Source organism: Typopeltis vanoorti, chromosome 6 (genome assembly GCF_054136105.1).
Source record: "Typopeltis vanoorti isolate ZY-2024b chromosome 6, IOZ_Tvanoo_1.0, whole genome shotgun sequence".
Lineage (NCBI taxonomy): Eukaryota > Metazoa > Arthropoda > Arachnida > Uropygi > Thelyphonidae > Typopeltis > Typopeltis vanoorti.
Window position 1 is genome coordinate 86,029,654 of NC_143554.1, and position 23,349 is coordinate 86,053,002.

The following is a 23,349-nucleotide window of genomic DNA, read 5'->3' on the forward strand; positions in this document are numbered from 1 at the left end:
AGTTATATGGTGTCAATGGGGCATTATATCAAGCAATACTTAGTCTTTATTTCAGTTGTAAGTCAGCAGTTAGAATTGAAGGAAGTACAGGAAGATGGTTTAATGTTAAATCTGGTGTGAGACAAGGATGTACATTATCCCCTCTGTTATTCATTATCTATATGGATCACATTACGAAGGAAAGTGGTATTAAACCTGATATCAAAATTGCAGATGTTAATGTCAGCTCTTTGCTTTATGCGGATGATATTATACTTCCAAATAAATCCACTACAAGTCTGCAAGATTCTCTGACTAAATTGAATAGCTGTTGTAATAGATATGGTATGAAGGTCAGCAATAAAAAGACAAAGACAATGAAAATAGGCAGAATCATTGAAAATGTCAACTGTGTTGTGAATGGAGAACCTGTGGAACAAGTAAAACATTTCAGCTACTTAGGCACGATTTTTACTGAAGATGGTAAATTAAATATAGAAATAGACAACAGAATCAGCAAAGCTGGTATGGTGGGAAGTCAATTGAATAAATTCATATGGAATAAGAGAGAAATTAGTCGGAACACTAAATTATCTGTATACAAGACGGTGTTCAAACCAGTTTTAACTTATGGATCTGAGAGCTGGGTCAGAAGTAAAACACTTGACCAAAGACTAGAGACCGCAGATATGAGAGTCCTGAGAAAGATTAGAGGCGTGAACAGATGGCATCAATGGCAATATCATATTAAAAATGAGGATATTAGGAAAGAACTTGACATTGTCAGCATCCAGGAATGCATTAGCAGAGCTAATCTCAGGTGGTATGGTTACTTAAATAGAATGGGAGAGGAAAGATTAGCAAAACAAGTGTTCTCTGCCAGGTTGGCAGAAAAATGACCCAGAGGAAGACCAAGATATAGGTGGATTGATACGGTACAAAGTGCCTTAGACGATAGAAATATAAGATCTGATAATGTTGGAGTCTTGACAAGTAACAGACTGATTTGGAGGAAAATTGTAGATAGGAAGTTAGTAATGATGTAATTTTTTCATGTAGTACTGTCATATCCTGTACACCCCCTTGAGGGTACATGGCAGGAATTTGATGATGATGATGATGTAAATTTTTCATGTAGTACTATCATATCCTGTACACCCCTTGAGGGTACAAGGCAGGAATTTGATGATGATGATGATGATATAAACATAATAAAATAAACAAACCCATATACAGTTCAGCTTCAAACTTATTGAACCAACTTTTCCTCCTCATTCTTCATTTCCTGTATCTTTGCTCTTTGGAAGTTTTTCCGATGATTATAATTCTCAGCTTTTCAAAGAAACATCAACAAATTTTTTATTCTCTCTGACTTCTTGCCCCCCCCACACACACACTGCACTGTCATTGTCATAGGTCTTGGAACCTCTTTGTGTGTGTGTGTGTAAATACCATGCTATTGTGAACATGAACTAGTGATGTATATCATAAATCATTTTAACTGTGTCTGATATACTATAACATACTATCAAAAGGTTTGGGCCAATACCCATTATCAACAACAACAATGCTATGTTAAAGGAAATTCAAAATAGTGAACTTTTCATTATACCGATCTATTTCTTTAGTTTCAGTATTTACTGTGGTGAACTTGTGATGTAATTACAGTAGTAGATGATCAGGCTAGTTGTACATTGTTTAATTTTTTCTTAGGAGTGCATTTTTTGCCACTGATTAACTTGTTTTATTTAACTTCTTGGGTTATTTGTACATCAGGGTTGTGAACCTATCAAGTTCAGCTGGCAAACTTTCATATGTGAAGAGCAAAGAACTGCAAGAAAAGTTCATGTCTCCAACTTTAACAGAAGAACAACTGTGTGAAATGATGAATGATTTTGTTGAGTAAGTATATGCTTTATGTATTTTTATAAATAGTTGATTATTGCAGTTTTAAATCATGTATTTAATATTGTATCCAGTTTTACCTCTTTATAAGGCATTTCTCTTTCATTCTAGGTTGCAGTATTCATTATATTTTGTCATTTCCATTTCTGTTTTACCATGGATACATTCCATTTCAGGATAATTTTCTGGAGTCCAGAATAAAACTGGTGTCAGTTTGCACAGTAAAGTCAAATCAACAGAAAATAAAGAAATATAAATACAACTTGATGGAACATGTTAAAAGAATGTGAAATACTACCCAAACAAGTTCTTCATTATAAACTATCAAGAAAAAGAAGAAAAGGTCATCCATTGAAGAGATTTGCCAATGGCTTCTGAGGCTAGAACACTATAATAAGCTTAATCCTTGAACTGTATGATGATGATGACGATGATAAACAGCCAATGTTTACAGGTATTTAATATCAGATGTGCTATATAATTATTTTTAAACAAGCTGGGAGTAAACAAGTGTAGAAATGATATGAAAATAAATAGGTGTTTCATGCCTAATTCTGATCATGTTTCTGGTCTCTTAGCAGGTGTCGTAGCACTAAATATGGTGAGAATGCCACAGACTTTTGTTATTATTCATAAGAATGGGATGGTTATGATATTAGTAACAGCTTTTAATTTCTGGTATGCCAAACGATATCTTATGGCCTCAATGCAGTTGCTCTGATAATGAGTGACCTCATCCTTGCAAAAGAATGCTATTAATTATGATGTTTCATATGTAAAACTTAGGGATCTGATATAATGCTGTTTTTCTTCAGCCAGTTTTAATTAGATGAAATCAAGTGAATAGCATCTTTGTTTTGGAATTAGCAGGCTGTGGATTTGAAATCCACAGCCTGCTAATTCCAGAAAAAGGAAGGACCAGGCATCAAAATTAGTGGTAGTAGTTGTGGGCACAAATGATTTAATTGGGGAGAAAACGAATGTTGATAGAAACTTGAGGAAGTTGTTGCAGCAAGTAAAGAAGAACAATGCTGTTGGGAAAGTTGTAGGCATGTTGCCCAGATATGACAACAGTGAATTGAGAAGGAGAGCAGAGATAATGAATAGTAAGATGGCCGAGTTGTGTGAGGCAAAGTGGGTTCAATTTGTAAATCTGTGGAGTGAATTTGAAGGGAAAGTGGGATGATTTAAAGCTGAAGAATTACATTTGAATGGGTTTGGTGTTAGGTATTTAGAAAGTCTGTTGTTTTCTGAGAAGGCACAGAGTCAAGAAATTAATATAGAAAATGATCAGATTCTACTTGTGAAGCAGGATAGCACAAATAAATGGATTGTACAGCAGAAGGAAGATGGATATGAAATTGATGATGTGGTTGCAGCAGCACAAGATGATGATGGAATGCATAAAGGTGAGAATGAGGCCAGTAGGAATGGAAATCAGGGAAACGGGAGTGGTCAGACCGAAGAGAGAGAGAGGGTGTTATAGCAGTTAGAATAGAGAATGTTGGTACTGGTAGAATGGGAGCTGAGTTTGTTGCATTGATTGAGGCAGTACCCAAAGATAATTGGAATGAGTGAAACTTGGTTGTCTGTGGAGGATTTGATATCAGGAATAAAATTAGAAGGATATCTAATTTTCCAGAAGGATAGAAATGTGAAATAGAGGAATTATCTGCAAAGTGTGGAAGTTGATAGAGCATGCACAGATTTTGAATCTGTGGTGTGTGAATTTTGAAATAAACAGGTTAGTATATCTGATAGGATGCTATTATAAGAAAGCTGATGGGAATGCAGAGAATTTAGGCAATTTAGTTGTACATATAAAAAGAAGGTGATCCTGATGGGAGACTTTAATTACAGGAATATACAATGGAAAGAGGAGATAGTGTATGGGAACAAGGAGAGTGGGTTTGTGGAATTTCTGAAAGATGAGTATCTTAAGCAGCATGTGATTGAAGCAACTAGAGGCGTTAATATTTTGGATTTGGTTATACCTTCACAAGATGTAGTTGTTAATGAAGTGTTGACACTGCTGCTGGTTGGTGAGAGTGATCATGAGGTACTTGTTTGGGAAGTGATGAAAACAAGAAAAGGTTACTGCCAAAACTGGATACATGTGGAAGTATAAAGCAGGTGATTATACGAAGCTCTGTAATTGGTTAGTATCAGTATGTTGGGTAGATGAGCTGAGTAGAAAAGATGTTGGCAATGCATGGAAACTCACAAGGCAGTATCTGACAAAAGCAATGTATGACTGCATACCATGGGTTAGGTGAGTAAATAGAATAGGAGTGAAATGGATGAACAGTGAAATCAAGCAAACTGTGCTGGAAAAGAAAATGTTATGGAGGTACAAGGAGGTACAAGACAGTTGGTGGTGATCAGATCCATGAAGAATATAAAGTACAGGCTAGAAAGGGTGATGAGCATGGTTAAGAAAGAAAAGTATAAAAGGAGATTGGCTGGTCAGGCCAAGGGTTTCCCACTATATGGCAAGCAAGGGGAATAATATATCAGATTAACACTGGTGGATAGTTCATGGCATCAGATCAACAGCTGCAAATAGTATAGTGGAATTATTGAATGAGCACTGTATCAGCGATTTACACCAGTATCAACGATGATACTGGTGTAAATTACACCATGCAATATATAGAAGAGAGGCAAGTATTAAGAGAATTAGAAGTGAAAGAATCAGAGGTGTATCAGGTGTTGGTTGGGTTGGATGTTAATAAGGCTGTGGAATGGATGGCATTATCACCATGTATTCTTAAGGAACATGTACCACAGTTGGCTATGCCTTTGATCTGGTTATTTAATGATAAAATAACCAGGATATGAAGAAAGTCTTGTAGTGGATAGGGTTTCTAAGGGGTGGAAAGAGGGCAAAATAATACCACTCCACAAGCATGGTTCTGAGAAGCCAACTATAGGCCAGTCAGTATAACTGCAGTTGGAGAGATTGGTAAGGAATAGAATACAGGATTGGGTTGATGGACATAGCATCCTTTATGATGGTCAGCATGGATTTGTAAATGGTAGGTCCTGTTTTAGTAATTCAGTTGCAATTTATGATAAGGTAACAAGTGTGTTAGATAAGGGACAGTCATATACAGTGATATTTTTGTACTTTGCAAAAGTGTTTGAATAGAGTAAAACATGATAAGTTGGTGTACAAGCTACAGAGGATAGGAATAGATAGTATATTGATTAGATGGATCAGAGATTGGCTCTCTGAATGATACCAGAAAGTTGTGTATGATGGAGCAGTGGCTCAAAAAAAGGAGGATGCCCAGTGGCATGCCCCAGTGTTCTGTTCTTGGGCCTCTGCTGTTTATGTTTGTAAACAATATATCATGTAGACTGATTAGGGATCTTTAGTTGTTTGCTGATGATGCAAAGTTGGGAAGAATTATAAGTAGCACTGTTGATGTTAATTCCCTTCAGAAAGTGAATAAACTTTTTTACTTGGACAAAGGAGTTGTGTTGTAGTTTTAATATCAATAAGCAAGGTGTTGCATTTTGGAGTGCAGAAATATAAGGCTGTGTACTATATTGATGGTGCCATACTGCAAGAAGTGGATGAGATTAGAGATTTGGGAGTGATGGTTGACAGTAGACTTGAAGTTTGGAGGGCATATTGCTAGTGTTGCACATCGTAGTACTGCTATGATAAGAAGTACTCTAACATGTAAGGATAAGGAAATGGTTGTGCCACTATAAGGCACTGGTCAGACCACACTTAGACTATTGTGCTCAGATCTGGTCACCTGGTTTTCAATGTGATGTGGAGACATTGGAGAGGGTCCAGAGATGAGTGACTAAGACAATATCAAGAGTTTGGAATGCTGGCTATGAAGAGAGGTTGAAGAGATGCGGATTGCAGAGTTTGGTGGATAGGAGGAAGAGAGGTGATATGGCAGAGACGTTTAAATTAGAGAAAGGATTTTATCAGATTAATCCAGGGGGGGGGGTATTATAAAAAGAGTAGAAGGTAAGAGGGGAAGAACCAGAGGTTATCCCTGGAAGTTATGTAAAAGTGTAGTGAAGAGTGGTGTGAGGAGTAGATTTTTTTACATGGAGAATTGTCAGTGAATTGAATGCATTGCCAGAATGTGTTGTTAATGCAAGGAGTGTTAAGGACTTTAAGATTCTATATGATAAATATGTTGTCAGTTGAACGAACCTCCCATGAACGAACCATAAGTTTGTCGACTCCATGGAGGGTGTAATAATAATCATAATAATAAATGAATAACATCTGAAGTCAAAATGAACTAAGCTAAGTTACAATATCTTGATAGTGAAAAATAGTAAATATTCTAGCTTTCCATTAATTGTTCAACATTAATTTCTTTAAACAATAAACAGAATAATCAATTCTTACTATTATTATTCTTTATCATTACTGGTATTATTATTGCACAAGCACCTCCATGGAGTCAGAAGACTCATCATTGGAGACCCAAACTATCCATAGAATATATGTCACAATATCTACCTTGAATTCATCAACAAACAGAGAACTCACAACTGACTCTGGCAATGCATTCCAGTCATTCACCACTTTTAAGGGAAAAATCTAGTCCCTTGCTAACCTCACTATTACTCAATTTCCAGGGATAATATCTTGCCCTGTCCCTTCTTTCCAAGTGTTGAAATATTTCTTCTGCATCAGTCTTAAACATTTCTGTCATTTCCCCTTTTTTCCACCTATCAACCATTCCACAGACTGTTCACTATCTCTTGGTCACTTACCTCTGGATCCTTTCCACTATTTTCTCATCCCCAAGAAATCCAGGTGCCAGACCTGAGCATAGTAATCCAGATGTTGACATATCAAGGCCTCATAAATGGGAATGATAAGAACTTCATTATTTCTGCATATTAGTATGTTTTTCCATAACCAGGTAATCCAGTGAGCTACCTTGTACAGCTTAGCAATATGCCTTCTGAACTTCAGCTCTCTATTCCCCCCCTTCCAATTCCTTTCTTCATCAGTTTCATGAAATACAGTTCCATCAACATGGTACACAGCTTGTGATCTTTTGATTCCAAAATGCATAACTTGATGCTTTTTCCACATGAAACTGGCATCCATTATCTCTTGCCCATACTGGCAACCTGTTTAAATCATCCTGCAACCTCTCTCTACATTGTCTTGATTTAACTATAGGTGAACCTCTGCTTATGAACTTTCAGTATATGAACAATTCATATTTACAAATATTGTATGGACTAAATTCATGTAACGAACACAGAGGTGGATGCTTATGAACCTTTATGTTGCTAGAAATTCACTAATATTTTATGATGCACAATGGAAAATGTTTAGTCTGGTAAATTTCTTCCCTTTTTTATTGCCATGTTGAATATTCATTCTTTAGTTGCTGAACATGTTCCACACGTTAATATTGTATGCATATTTTAATCTTACTTACAGTACATATACTATTTTATTAAAAAATGGAAAACAAAACAGTATATGTACATATACTGTTTCGTGGTTTTATTATCCATGAAATATAAAAAACGAATGGAAAAGTAATGATTGTGAAAATGTAGTGGGAAAAAAAATTGATTGTGATAGAAAACAGCAAATTGCTTGCTTCAGCTGGTTATGTTATAACACCAGTTGTTTTAACATTTGCAACAAATTTAAAAGACAAGCAAAAAATTGTGATTATACTGACAGTACAAGTTCTGTTCAGTCTGTATTTATTTGTAAAAAGGAAATGTGACTTCAGGATTCAGAATCAAAGTATAAAAAAAAATGCATAGCTTTCTCCACTGTAGATGTATTAATAGTGAGATAGCCTGTTACAAACAGAAAGAGATATAAAAACAAATCAAAAAAGTGAAAAAGCTTAATCCATTTCAAATTATGTATTTTAAAAATGCATAATTAATTAAATGTGAAAATAGTAATTTTAGGTACTATTTCTGGGAAAACTCTCAGGAAAGAAAAAGAAAAAATGCACCATCAAAAAGAAAAATAGAATACAAAGTACAGGGAAAACAGAAATAGCAGTTCATGCCCTTGAACAGAAACATACCCCGCAAATCAACAAGGCCATCATAATAGAAGACAAGACAATGAAACAATGCTTAGAATATTGGAAACAATAGCCATAAAATGTGACGAGAACTCAATCAACGTCCACCGACCCTACATAATCTCCGAGTGTTGAAAGCTCCACAACATAAAAATTAGGTCACAACTCCGACCAATAGGCGATAACACAAAGACTTCAAAGGCAGAAACACTAAGCCGACACGACATAGCATCCTACTTCCTCCATGAGTTCAGATGACGACCCACACGGTCGAAACAGCTCTTCCCCATCAACTCTCTCCTCGGCCCCTTTTCCCATAAACCCTTCCTCTTCCTCTAAAAACACAGTTTCTATTTTCAGCCCTCTTTTTCATCTTTTTCCCACCCTACAAAAAACCACTCTGCCCACCCTTAAAAATAATATATGTATATATTATATAAAAAAAACTGGGTTTTTTCAAATTAATTCTCCCACATTGCCTAAGCCTCCCCCCCTCCCAACTCCCCTTTCCACACCATACAGCAGAAGTATGTAGAAAGAAGACAGCCAACAACAACATCCAAGTAAAAGTATGTGCAAATTTTCTTCTATTATGCTACATATATTTGTCTCAAAAATACATCTGCAATGCCCTAAGAATTCTTGAGTAAAAAACCAATAACATTAAAAAGGGACACTCCTAAACAAAAGCAGGCAAAATAGCCGTAAAAATAATAGTAATTTTATATTGGTCGTGCACTAACAATTACGTATGTTATGTTATACTTCCTTTCTGATGAAAGAACTAAAAAAGATGTTTAATTAACTAGAATAAATTATTTTCAAATTAATAATTTAACTATTTAGTAAAAGTTTAGTATAATTTATTTCAGAAATGCATCATAATTTTTAACAAATATGTTTTCAAAAAAATAAATTCAACTTATGAAGATTCATGTTATAAATGCATTTCCATGAATGCATTAAGTTTGCAGTTGGGGTTTGCCTTCTGCTACCCAGTTTTTCATCATCAACAAACAACTGAATATCAAATCCAAAGCCCTATATATTACATGCTGTTTCAAATAATTATCTCTTGGTGTATAAATTCCATTTCCTTCCTGTCATATGATCTTTCCTCCTTTCGGTGTGTTTCTGTAGGTGAAGTTCCTTATAATAGTATCGTTTATGTACAAATTAAACAATAATGGTCCAAACACAGAGCCTTGCAACACAGCACTAATTATCTGCTTTCTTTTGGATTATGCTCCTCCATATACTGCTTTTCTTGATATCTGTCCTTCGGCTACCCTTGTATTCACATCACTAGTCTTATTTATCTCCATCCCAATTTGTTCCAATTTGTGTAACACAACTACATGCTTTATTTTGTCAAATATGTTTGTAAAATCTAGCAGTATCATTTCCTTTGTCCAGCTCATCTGTCACTGTTTTACAAAGTTTGTAAATTATTAAGGCTTTGACCTACCCTCACAGAGCCATGCTGTCACCCATACAGTATCTTTGTATTTAGGTAATTTATTTCAGAAATGCATCAAAATTTTTAACAATATATCTTTTCAAAAAAATAAATTCAACTTATGAAGATTCATGTTATAAATGCATTTCCATTAATGCATTAAGTTTGCAGTTGGGGTTTGCCATGCTGCCATCCATTCTTGAATTCTGTCTTTGACCAACATTTTCAATATTTTTACCACAATCACTCCTGAGACACTGTGATTGGTATGTGAGGGTGGTCTGAAAAGTTCTCGGCATAACAATGAAAAAATGCATTTATAATTTCAAAATTATTTTTAAACATAATCTCCCTTAAGACTAATACATTTATTTCAGTGATGCTCCAGCACCATTATCCCATTCCATGTAGTGGTTCTCAGTAAGATCTGCAAAAATACCACTCTACAGCTGCAATCACCTCTTGATTTGAAGAAAAACGCTGACCAGCGAGGAAGAGTTGTAGTTTTGAGAAGAGATAGAAGTCAGAGGGAGCCAACTCTAGGGGAATAGGGTGGATGTTCCAACGATTCATAGTGCAGATCCCTTAATTTTCCCATTGCCAAAACACCTTTGTGGGCAGGTGCATTGCCTTATGAAAGATGCTGTTTTTTCTTCTGCAAACCGGATCTTTTCTCATGAATTTTTTCGTCTAGTCTAGTTAAAAGATCAGAATAATATTCCCTGGTTATTGTTTTACCCTTTTCAAGATAATTAATAAACAAAATGCCTTTTTGGTGTTCTGGGATGCAGAACACCGATGCCATGACTTTTCCTGCTGATGGAACTGACTTTGTTTTCTTTGGCCTTTTTTTTTTGAGGTCTCATCAGTGTGAGCCAGACCCAGAGGTGGTGATACTAAGGTGGAAGTAATGGAGAAGTCATATTTACCTATAAGAGTTGCCACAGGGTGTCACACCGTATTATTAAAATTCTCTGGATTAGAGATAAGTTTATGGAAGTTTTTTCACTTGGTTATGCTACTAATTATGCATAGCATTATACATGCCCGCAAGGAGATGTGCTTTGCATTATGGGATATGCTAAGGCAAGTGATGAGAACTTATACCACCTTTACCACGAGTTGCCCCAGTCCTGAAAGTACTTCAGTCACAAACTTTGTTTGCTTTCATCTGGATAAAGGATAAAACTCAATATATAATTAGTAGCATAGCCAAGTGAAAAAACTTCTATAAACTTATCTCTAATTCAGAGAATTTTAATAATAGAGTATGACTCCCCTTTGGAAACTCGTATAGGTAAATATGACTTCCATTACTTCCACATTAGTATCACCACCTCTGGGTCTAGCTCCCACTGATGAGACCTCAATAAAGGTCGAAACTGGTCTGGGTAGTGGCCCTTCCCTTAATGCATAGCATTATACATGTCTGCAAGGAGATGTGCTTTGCATTATGGGATATACTAAGGCAAGTGATGAGAACGTATACCACCTTTACCATGAGTTGTCCCAGTCCTGAAAGTACTTCAGGCACAAATTTTGTTTGCTTACACTTAGATAAAGGATAAAACCCAGTATATAATTAGTAGCATAGCCAAGTGAAAAAACTTCCATAAATAGTTGAGAAATCATGGGAATATAACAAAGATCTGTATTTAAGTTTTGTAGATCTCGAAAAGGCATATGACAAGGTGCCAAGAGAGAAGCTATTCAAAACACTACAGTTATATGGTGTCAGTGGGGCATTATATCAACAATACTTAGTCTTTATTGGATTGTGAGTCAGCAGTTAGAATTGAAGTACAGGAAGATGGTTTAATGTTAAATCTGGTGTCAGACAAGGTTGTACATTATCCCTTCTGTTATTCATTATCTATATGGATCACATTATGAAGGAAAGTGGTATTAATCCTGATATCAAAATTGGAGATGTTAATGTCAGCTCTTTGCTTTATGCGGATGATGTTATACTTCTAAATAAATCTGCTACAAGTATGCAAGATTCCCCGACTAAATTGAATAACTGTTTTAATAAAGTTGATATGAAAATCAGTAACATGACAAAAAATAGGCAAAAACATTGAAAATGTCAACTGCATCATGAATGGAGAAACTATAGAACAAGCAAAATGTTTAAGATACTTAGGCACAATTTTTAGTGAAGATGGTAAATTAAATATGGAAATAGAAAACAGAATCAACAAAGCTGGTAGGGTAGGAAGCCAACTGAATAAATTTATATGGAATAAAAGAGAGATTAGTCAAAACACTAAATGATCTGTATACAAAACGGTCTTTAAACCAATTTTAACTTATGGATCTGAGAGCTTTGTTAGAAATAAAACACCAGAGACCAAAGATGTGAGAGTTCTGAGAAAGATTAGGGGTGTGAAGAGATGGCATCAATGGAAATATCATATTAAAAAACTATGATATTAGGAAATTTGACGTTGTTAGCATCTAGGAATGTGTTAGTGCAGAGCTAATCTCAGGTGGTATGGTAACTTAAACAGAACGGGGGTGGAAAGATTAGCAAAACAGGTGTTCTCTGCCAGGTTGGCAGGTAAAAGACCCAGAGGAAGACCAAGATATAGGTGGATTGATACAATAAAAAGTGCCTTAGAAGACAGAAATATAAGATCTGATAATGTTGGAGTCTTGACAGATAACAGATTGATTTGGAGGAAAATTGTTGATAGGAAGTTAGTAATGATGTTACTTTTTCATGTAGTACTATCATAATATCCTGTACAACCCTTGAGGGCACATGTCAGGAATGATGAATTTCTATATAATGTAATCCTTTTCAGTAATCTGATTTTAATAGAACCTGTGGCATTTGTGATAAAGAGTGCAAAAATGTTACACACAGGAGAAAGAATTTTCTGAGAATTTACACTTCTTGGATAGCCTTACCACTCACACAATCTCTGATACGTTGTCAACTTTTACTGGCAGATGTATACATCTCATCATAAATCTTCCAAAAATTCAGGGTTATCAAATTATAATTTGACAACCCTGAATTTATAAATTAATAGACTAATTAATAGATGACATAACATTTGCTCTTCTCCTTCATCCTTATTACAAAAGTTTTTATTTTTAATGTAATCAATTGGCTACAACCCTTGTCAAATTCAATGGATAATCGAATTTCTGCATTCCTGCATTGAAGGATATTTCAATAGAACAATAGTATTATGATCTCATATATTTCTGATATCTCCAAACCATATAGCAGAATCTTGAAGTTTTACCTCATATGTACATATTTTTCTATCAACGAAATTTGTATTCTAACATTTACAAAGGATTAGCTTTCACTCTGTCTGTAGCTGGTGTGTTAACCAGATTCCTTGTCAATGCAGTCTAACATACTTTGGACAGATAGACGGTTCTGTGGAAAAAAGACCTAGCAAACATCAGTACTACATTGAATATCTTAAATCTCAAAAGTCTGGCCTTGCACTTCATAGTATTGATACCAAACACATACACTATCCTTTGGAACGAGACTTGCCTTTTAGTACTTCTAGATAGAAGAGACTTGCCTTCTAGATAGAAGCAGTTTTAAACATGAACATCCTTTCAAAGTTCTGAAGCCTTTTACACTAGTCTGAGTTGAATCAGAATGGTTGCTCCACTCTCTCTCTCTTCCTCTCCTCCCCCAGTCATCTCATCAGAGGATGTAATTTTAAATATTTTAAATGAGGTATGAACAGCAGTTAGCGAATGAGGCCAAAAAGAATCCTAAGGTGTTCTTTCCAGTAGCCAGCAAAAGAAAGAATGATTATGGAAGGAGAAAATGATATAATGACAGCTGTTGCAGAAGGTGTGGTGGAGATACTTAATGAGCAGTTCATAAAGGTCTTTCAATCTTGTGAATGTGACTTCATGGAGAGATTGAGAGCAGTAGATGATGGGGAAGAGAGACTGATTGTAAGTGAGCAAGAGGTGTAGAGGGAGTTGAGCAAACTAGATGTAAATAAGGCTGTGGGACTTGATAATATATATTACCACATATTCTGAAGGAATGTGCCAGGGAGTTGACGCTGGCCTTGATATATCTTTTTTAATACGAGTCTTGCACTGGGTCAAGTTCCTAAGGAGGGCAAGATTGTGCCACTTCATAAAGGAGGTGATAGAACTCAAGCATCAAATATAGGCCTATCTGTGTATCAGGTGTTGTAGTTAAGTTGTTGGAGAAGCTTGTGAGAACTAGGATCCAGAATTGGGTTGACAACAATGGTATTATCTTTGATGGACAGCATGGATTTGCTAAATGGAGGTCATGTTTTAGTAATCTACTTACTTATTACAATAAGGTGACTGCTTCCATGGACAGAGGAGAGATACACAGTAATATATTTAGATTTGGCAAAAGCTTTTGATAGATTACTGCATGATAAGTTGATAGTCAATCTAGAGCGGATGGGGTTGGATATTAGATTGGTGCATTGGATTGGAGACTGGCTAAATGATAGGTATCAACAAGTTGTGTGGGGGGGGGGGGAGGGGGGAAGCGATATCCAGGAATATATTTAAGTTACTGGTGGTGTGCCTCAGGGGTCTGTTTTATGGCCATTGCTATTTAACTTGTATATTAATGATATTGGTGAATATTTGGATGGAGATATTCAGTTATTTGCAGATGATGCAAAGTTGGGATGAACCATGAAGAGTAGAGAGGATGTTGTGGCCTTACAAAGACTTGAATAAATTGAATGATTGGGAATGGGGATGTGAGTTCAATGTTGCAAAATGTAAGGTTTTGAAAATTTGGAAAACAAAAATGAGATGCAGAATTTATGCTTGGTGAGGATATATTGTTGGAGGTGGAAGAAATAAGAGATCTGGAGTGATAGTGGATAAGGATCTGAAATTTAGGGGACACATAGCCAAAATTATGAAAACAACACAAAGGCTTCTGGGAATGATGCAGAGGACACTGACTTGTAGAAGTAGGAAGATTCTTATTCCATTGTATAAGGCTTTGATTAGGCCACACATGGACTATTGTGTCCAGAGGTGACTGACTAAGGTAGTTTCTAACTTCTGGAATGTTGAATATGAGGAAAGATCCACTTGTCTGGTGAACAGTAGGAAGAGGGGAGATATGACAGAGACCTACAAGTTAATAAGGAGTTGTTAGAGGATCAGTGCTGGAGATGCTCTACGGAAAATAGTGGGAGATCAGAGGAGAACCTGAGGTCATCCCTGGAAACTGTATAAAGAGGGTGTGAGTAGGGAAGTGAGAAGCAGGTTTTTTTCATGCAGAGTTGAATGATTGGAATGCCTTGCCTGAGAGTGTTGTGTGTGTGCAGAGAATTTGAGTGTGTTTAAAGCATGGTATGATGAGCTGTGTATGATAAAAGGACCTCTTAGATAAAGCTTTGACTCCATAGTGTCTTGGGTAATAATAATATTCTGCCTCTTTAAATTATTATTTTTTTTTTTTTTTGTGTGCTGATGATTCACTGTTTTGATATTTGTGCTCTTTTCATTAAAGTTAATTACTTCCCATGTCTAACATGTTTACTCCTTTTTCAGTAATATGTTATTTTTGCTTTATGGTTTACACATTTTTAAGGATAAGTGAATTTTTTAATTACTTTATTTTTAGATTATTAGATTTCAGAAGTTGCTATGTGATGTTAAAATAACCCAATTTTTTTTTTTTTTTTTTTTTTTGCTTATTTTAGTTAAAATTGAATAGACTGAAATTTTATATTAAAATTCAAAGCTGTTTTAAATTGCATTAATATTTCTAGAGCTGCAGAACGTGGAGATCACCTGAATAAAGGCTGGGGAGGATCTGCATATTGTATGTCTAAAGTGGGTATTACTGCACTAACCTTTATTCAACAGAGACAGTTTAACAAAGATTCACGTTCTGACATTGTAGTGAATGCTGTAAGTGTTAATAACCAAATCATTATTTTTAAAGTAATTAATAAAGAACTATTGAATATGTTTTTGTTTTTTTTTTATTTGTGGCATCTGTAGTTTAGAAGTGCAGAAGATCAATGTAAGATAATGCTTAGTGGTGTTCCTAATTTATACTGAAACTGTGCTTTTAATTGTATAGGTATATTACAATGATTTCTTATGAATTGAGATTGTTTTAATCATTTAGGCATGAAATGAAATCTCATCCTAGCCAAAATAATAACATATATTATTATTTTGGCAAGGATGAGATTTCATTGTAGACCTTTTTATTTAGCTGTATTCACAAGCAAAAATTCATCATCATCAATTCAATAAATTCCTGATATGATCCCTTTTTTTTTGGGGGGGGGGGTCAGGATATTATGATAGTGCTACATGAAAAATTTACATCATTACTAACTTCTGATCAACAATTTTCCTCCAAATGAATCTGTTATTTGTCAAGACTCCAAAATTATCAGATCTTATATTTCTGTCTTTTAATAATTTTGGACATCTTGGTTTTTCTCTGGATCTCTTAACCTGGCAAACAACACTTGTTTTGCTAATATTACCTCTTCTATTATGTTAAAGTGACAATATCACCTGAGATTAGCTCTGCTCGCACAACCTGAATGCTAATAATGGCAAGTTCTTTCTTCATTTTCAATATGATATTGTCATTGATAGCATCTGTTCACTCCTAATTTTTCTCAGAACTCTCATATCTGTGGTCTCCAGTCTTTGGTCGAGTGCTTTATTTCTAACCCAGCTCTCAGATTCATAAGCTAAAATTGGTTTGAACACTGAATTGTATACATCTAATTTTAGTGTTTTAACTAATTTCTCTCTTATTATTATGTATAAATTTATTCAGCTGACTTCATACCATACCAGTTTTATTAGAAGTTGGAAGTATTTTTTCACTTGGTTAGACTATAAATTATATATTTAGTTTAATCCTTTATCAAAGTGTAAGCAAACAAAGTTTGCACCTGAAGTATCTTGGAGACTGGGGGGGGGGGGCAACTCGTGGCAAAGGTGGTAGAGGCTCTCATCACTTTCCTTAGTATCCCACAATGCCAAGCACATTTCCATATGGACAGTATAATGCTATGCATTATGGGAAGGGTCACTACCCAGACCAGTTTCGACCTTCATTGAGGTCTCTTCAGTGGGAGTCAGACCCAGAGATGATACTAAGGTTGAAGTAATGCAGGTCATATTTCTATATGCCAGTTGCCAAAAGGCACCATGGAGATCTGATTTTTATATCCTTATAGACAACTTCACCACATCCTTTTTTGTTTGAATCAACCTTCATTTTCTTCAGGATTTATCACAATCTCTGAGGTTTTGTTCTTATTTTCAAACTCTTTCATTTTTTTTTTAATAATGTTTAAATTATTCTGGATTAGAGAAAGATGTTAGAAGTTTTTTTTTTCACTTGGTTAGATTATAAATTATCTGTAATCCAGAATAATTTAATAATAAAGTGTGACACCTTTTGGCAACTGCCATATGGAAATATGACTTCTGCATTGCTTCAACCTTGGTATCATCTCTGGTCTGGCTCCCACTGAAGAGACCTCAATAAAGGTCGAAACCAGTCTGGATAGTGATCCTTCCCATAATGCATAGCATTATACATGTCCGTAAGGAAATGTGTTTTGCATTGTGGAATACTAAGGAAAGTGATGAGAGCTTATACCACCTTTGCCATGAGTTGCCCCAGTCCTGAAGATACTTAAGGCACAAACTTTGCTTGCTTACACTTGGATAAAGGATTAAACTAAATATATAATTTACCAGCTTTACTAATTCTGTTGTCTATTTTTATATTTAATTTGCCATCTTCCCTAAAAATTGTGCCTAAATATCTGAAATGTTTTACTTGTTCTGTAGGTTATCTATTCAGAATAGAGTTGATGTTTTCAATCTTTCTGCTTGTTTTCATTGTCTTTTCAGTGCTTATTTTCATACCAAACGTATTATTACAATAGTTATCCAATTTAGTCAAGGAATCTTGCAAACTTGTATTGGATTTAGTTAGAAGTATAACACCTGCATAAAGTAAACAGCTGAGATTAGCATCGCCATTTTGATATCAGGTTTAATACAGTTTCTTTCATAATGTGATCCATATAGATAATGAATGACAGTGGAAATAATGTGCACCCTTTTCACACACCTGATTTAACATCGAACCATCTACCTGAACCTCCTTCAATTTTGACTGATCATTTACAGCTCAAATATAGACTATGTATTACTCTATATAACATCCCATTTACACCAGTGTTTTGAAGAGCTTTCCTCTCAGCAAGATTTCCCCCGTGATCACTAGGGAAATAGCTCTGTAATTCTCACATTAAGCCTTATTTCCTTTATTATAAATAGGTACTATGAGAGCTGAACTCCCATCATCTGGAATTTGATCGTCTGAGCAGGTCTTCATAGTGCAGCCACTGTAAAACTTTTATATCTCCATATTTAAGCATTTCAAGTCGATTATCGTCTCCTCTGGCTCCCATTCCACATTTTAGGTTTTTGATGGCCTTCTCCACTTCAAGTATTGATATTTATTTCTGTTGAATGTTTTTTACCACTATGCTGACACTGCTTGTTTCATTATGCAATCTTTCAAAGAAATTATTCCGGACATCTGGGATTTCCGTGTCTTCAGTTTTCAAGTCTGGAGTAATTTTACTGATAGATTGCTTAGTGATATATTTATCATTAAGATAAATATCATCAATACCACCTCTTGATATTTATTTTCTTTGAAGAGCTTTCCTCATGATCACTAGGGAAATACCTCTGTAATTCTCACATTAAGCCTTATTTCCTTTTTTATAAATTTGTACTATGAGAGCTAAACTTACCAAAAGTCTTCCCATGACTTTTGTTTAGCTAGTTTTACACAATGCTTTGCTTTCATACATTTTTCTCTGTATTTGCTAAGAGCACAATCTGACTTACATGCCAGGAACTTTCAATATGCACTCTTCTTTTCCTCCACTGCCTCTTTAACTTCCTGAGTTCACCATGGAGATCTGATTTTTCTATCCTTATAGACAACTTTGCCACATCCTTTTTTGTTTGAATCGATCTTAATTTTCTTCAGGATTGATCACAATCTCTGAGGTTTTTTGTTCTTATTTTCAAACTTGTTCATTTTTTTTTTTCTTTGAATAATGTTTGTATATTTGAGTCTATAGTTCACTTCTGAAACCTGTTCTCAACTTTGCATCATTTTAAAACTTTCTTATATTCTTCTTTTCAATAAGAAATTCAATTTTATCCTACTCAAAATTAAATGATGAGCACTTCCAATTTCAAATAAGTGTCTTGTCCTGAATGAGTGGGAAAATATCGCTATCAACAATAGCATAATAAGAATTTTCTTATTTCTTGCATCCTCTCTCCATTGAATTTGTGCACATTTTTATGTTGGAACATGGTGTTAGTAATAACTAGTCTATGTCCTGAACAGAAATCCAGCAGGTACTTGCCATTATTATTAGCTTTGCTATTTTCTCCAAATTTTCTCAAGACATTTCTTATATTTGGTAACCATTTTCTACTCTGCTGTTTAGATTTCCAACATGGACCAACTTTGCTTTTTCATTGTGTCAGCTGCCTTCTCTAATGCCTCAAAGTTCTTGCTTAGTAGAATCTTCTGTGGAACCATAGGCACAAATAAGTCTCATTGTTCAGTTCCCATTCTGATATTTCCTCACGTTACTCTACTTGATATTGCCTGCCATTCAAGATCATCCTCGTATTTAGTGTTGAATACTATTGTTACTCCTTTTCGCTAATTGTTATTGCCTGAATATAACATTGTGAATTTGTGCTTATAAAGATCTCACCTGTTTTTGTCTTCTTTGTTTCATTCACACCTATTAGTTTGATCTGATATTTATTCATTTCTTCTGCTAGTTCCATTCCCTTTCCTTTGATGCTTATGTTGATGATGCCAATCTTGAACTCTGCTGATGTTGAATTGGGATATGTTCCAGGATTTGTTCCAGTAGCTCACTTTACACTGTTCACCCTTGTTTCCCTGACTAAAACAATGAGTGGATCTTGTGTAACTGAGTGATGCCCAAGTCAGCATAAAATTCTGTCATGTACCATCATTTTGCGTTATGGTTTTAAGTCGATAAGAATGTGATTTGGTCACTAAATCCCAAATTGCCAGCCCATCTTCATTCATTCAGGGTACACCACGAGAAGGTGAGAATTGGACATTAGGTTAGAAGCTCTGGTCAGTTCTCTGCATTCCTTAAAAGAGTACATGGAGGTTTCCTCCCAGTTATACAGCTTTTACTCTTAAGCAAAAATTTCATATAAGTACATATTCCTCAAATCTAAGATGAAATGGAAACCCATGATCTGTACTGAGGATTACAAAAGTGTCATTTTTAACCTTTAAATCAAGTATCTGAAATAGGATAGTTTACCCAAAGCATTTAAGGATTTTGTAAGGATTACAAATGTATACGTGAGATTTGTGCTTATATTTCTCCCTTTGTTTTGGCTCTTAATTTATGTTGGGATAGGTTTCATCCTGTCTCAGCTTTCTATATTTGCCAGTTGCATATGTTCCTCAACTGTTTGTATTAGTGCAGAGAAACTCTACCTCCTCTGTATAAGCACAGCCAACTTACTTTCAGTTGAAAAGTTCATATTATTGTTCCTCTCATCCTAGATGGGATTTGAACACAGGGCTCTTTTTACCCATAATTTTCAGTGAGATATTTTAACCAAAATGCCTCTGATGTACTGTCAACTGATCATTATTGTTCATAATTTACAAATTAACTATTATATCAATGGGATGTATTTAATTTCTTTTATGGAACTATCTTTCTTAGTTGATACCCTCTCTTGATGTTATATACTTCTATCTCTATGTTGAAAGTTTATTTTTCACTTGGTTAGAGTATAATAAATTTAGTTTAATCCTTTATCCAAGTGTGAGCAAACAAAGTTTGCACCTGAAAGTATCTTCAGGACTGGGGTAAGGTGGTACAACACCTTGGGATTAAACTAAATTTATTATTAAACTTCTATCTCTGTTAAATTTGTTTCATCAACTCACTTTGCTTTCATCTCTATTGAATTTGTTTCATCAAGCGACATTTCACAGTTTGCCATGTTTCCTTGAACAAAAAAATATAATTAAGTTTTATACAGTGCTTCTAGTTGCATTAATTTTTGTTTGTTCATCACCGTTCATGTTTACTTCAAACTGATATAGAATACAGTTTAGTTAGCTGAGTCCCAAATTGTTAACCACTCTTCATTTGTTTGGCATTCTAACTAATGCCTATTAGGAAATGTTTTGTGCTTTCTGTATACATTGTGGTAGTACATCCTGGGGTCAACTACTCTCATTATACCAGGGGAATGAATGTAGTTTGTAGTCTGTTGTAATATTATTAGTGTTATACTGGAACCCCTCCCCCCCCCACCTCGTGAGTATGAAGACTCACAGCAGGAAGCCACACTAACCATTATTCACACAATGCCTACCATTACACTCCTTAAACTCATCCACTTTTAGACTCATGACTATGTTCTCTACTGTTCTATGATGAATTGGAACTTTTTTCAGCATCTACTTTATAAAACTCCTTTAGTACCTTATATACTTTTATCATATCACTTCTTCTATGTATCAACTAAACTTTATACTCTACAAGCCTTCAGTTCTATCCTTACAGGGGGCACTTGACAGACTGGTACTCATCATCGTTTTTGGTGGGGTTAATGAATTCTTTTCAACATTTCTATGTTGTCCTAAGAAACCAAGTTGCCTAGATCTGTGCACTTTTATGTTTTCACCCATGAAAATGTGGGTGGGCTATGGATATTTTTCTGTTTTTTAATCAATTTTATATTATATTTTTTGCATTATTAATTTATTTTTTACGTAATCTGAAAACCCTGCTCTAGAGACCAAACATGGAACTTTTTCAAGCCACTTCAGGCCTCTAATAAGCAGGGTGGTGGTCTCACACTAGGCGATGAAGTAGTTTAGATGTGGCCATATCATATTTGTATAAAAAAGGAATAATAACCTCCTTATTTCTGCTTGTCACTGTGTTCAACATCCCAGTGAATCTTTGAGTTTTTTTTTTCTTTTTGCCTATTTTTGCAATATGCTTCTAAACTTAATCTCTCTCTCTCTCTCTCGTCTCTCTCTGCCATCACTCCCTAATTTATGGCCTCATTAATTTCCTGCAGTCTTAGTTTTATCATAAGTGTAATGCATAACTTGTAATCTTTTGATCCCAGATTGCATAACCTTACACTTTGTGACATTAAACACATAACTGTTAACATTTGTCCATGCTGTGAGAATTTAAATCATCCTGTTGATCTCTTCATCACCTTTATTACCTTTTATCCTCCCCAGTTTAGCATCATATGCAACTGGATATTTCTCCTTAATTCATTTCTTATATCAGTAATGCATAATTAAGTAGCAACAATCCAAGTATAGTCCTGTGGCACACCACTGCTATCTCTTGGATTCTACTCCACCATATTTGTGTCACCAGCTTCATATCCTTCTCCATTTGCTCCAATTTACAGAATACCAAACAAATAAAATTTGTTTGGTATTCTGTAAAACAGCCTTCTGAAGGGATGATGCAGAACATCAGTAGAGTGGAAGTGACGGAGGCCATGAAGAGGATGAGGAATGGAAAAGCGGTGGGCTCCGGCAGGATTCCAGTGGAGGCATGGAAGGCACTGGGGGAAGAGGGAATTGACCTGATGTGGGACCTGTTCATGAAAGTTTGCCAACAGGAAAATATACCTGAGGAATAGAGGGAGAGTACTCTTGTCCCCATCTACAAGGGTAAAGGGAATGCACAAGACTGTAAAAATTACAGAGGAATAAAGTTGATGTCCCAAACAATGAAAGTCCTAGAAAGGGTTCTTGATGGAAGATTGAGGAAGGAGGTGGAGATTGCAAAGGCATAATTTGGCTTCATGCCTGGTAGATCAACAACAGATGCTATCTTTGGGTTACAGCAGATGATGGAAAAGTTTCGAGAGAAACAACGGGAGCTACATCTGGCATTTATTGATCTGGAGAAAGCATACGATAGAGTGCCAAGGAAAGAAGTCTGGAGGTGTCTGAGGGAGAAGAAGGTTCTGGAGAAATATGTCAGGTTGGTGCGGGAGATGTACAGAAATGTGAAGACAAGTGTTCGGACCTGTCTGGGACAGACAGAAAGTTTTCAAGTAACAGTTGGCTTGCATCAAGGATCAGCATTAAGTCCGTTTCTGTTTAATATTGTGATGGAGGTGGTGACGGAGGAGGCGAGAGAAGATGCACCTTGGACAATGTTGTATGCAGATGACATCTTGCTGAGTGCAGATTCAAGAGAAGAAGCAGGAACTAAACTGGAAAGATGGAGAAAAGTATTGGAAGAGAGAGGTATGAGACTGAGCAGAAGTAAGACAGAGTATATGTGTTGCACAGTGGGTGGCGGCCAGGAGACAGATCTGGAGCTGGAAGGAAATGTCATCAGGAAGGTGAGGGACTTTAGATACTTAGGTTCAACAGTGGAAGAAGATAGAGGAGCTGAGAAGGAAGTGGGATGCAGGATACAAGCAGGTTGGAGGAACTGGAGGGAGATGGCTGGAGTGTTATGCGATAAGAGGGTGCCGATCAATCTGAAAGGCAAAATCTATAGGACAGTAGTGAGGCCAGCTATGACGTATGCTATAGAAACTGTGGCCCTGAGGAAAAATAACATCAGCAGGATGGAAGTAACAGAGATGAGAATGCTTAGGTGGATGTGTGGTGTGACCAGAAAGGATCGTCTGAGAAATGACTATGTGAGGGGGAACAATGAAAGTTACGAACTTAGGAGCGAAGATACAGGAGGCAAGGTTGAGATGGTTTGGTCATGTGATGAGGAGGGAGGACAAATATGTGGGAAGAAGGGTCATGCAGATGGATGTGCAAGGAAGGAGGACAAATATGTG

The 23,349-nt window shown here is 35.7% G+C and overlaps 1 protein-coding gene across 1 annotated transcript in view; it reads left to right on the top strand.

Annotated features, from left to right (window-relative positions):
- Positions 1 to 23,349, top strand: part of LOC150105661 (carbonyl reductase [NADPH] 3-like) — a 144,471-nt gene that overhangs the window by 79,675 nt on the left and 41,447 nt on the right. The window contains exons 5-6 of the mRNA XM_090394982.1: positions 1,756 to 1,881; positions 15,174 to 15,315. Coding sequence (XP_090251108.1) covers positions 1,756 to 1,881; positions 15,174 to 15,315 — 268 coding nt within the window. The remainder of the gene's footprint in view (positions 1 to 1,755; positions 1,882 to 15,173; positions 15,316 to 23,349) is intronic.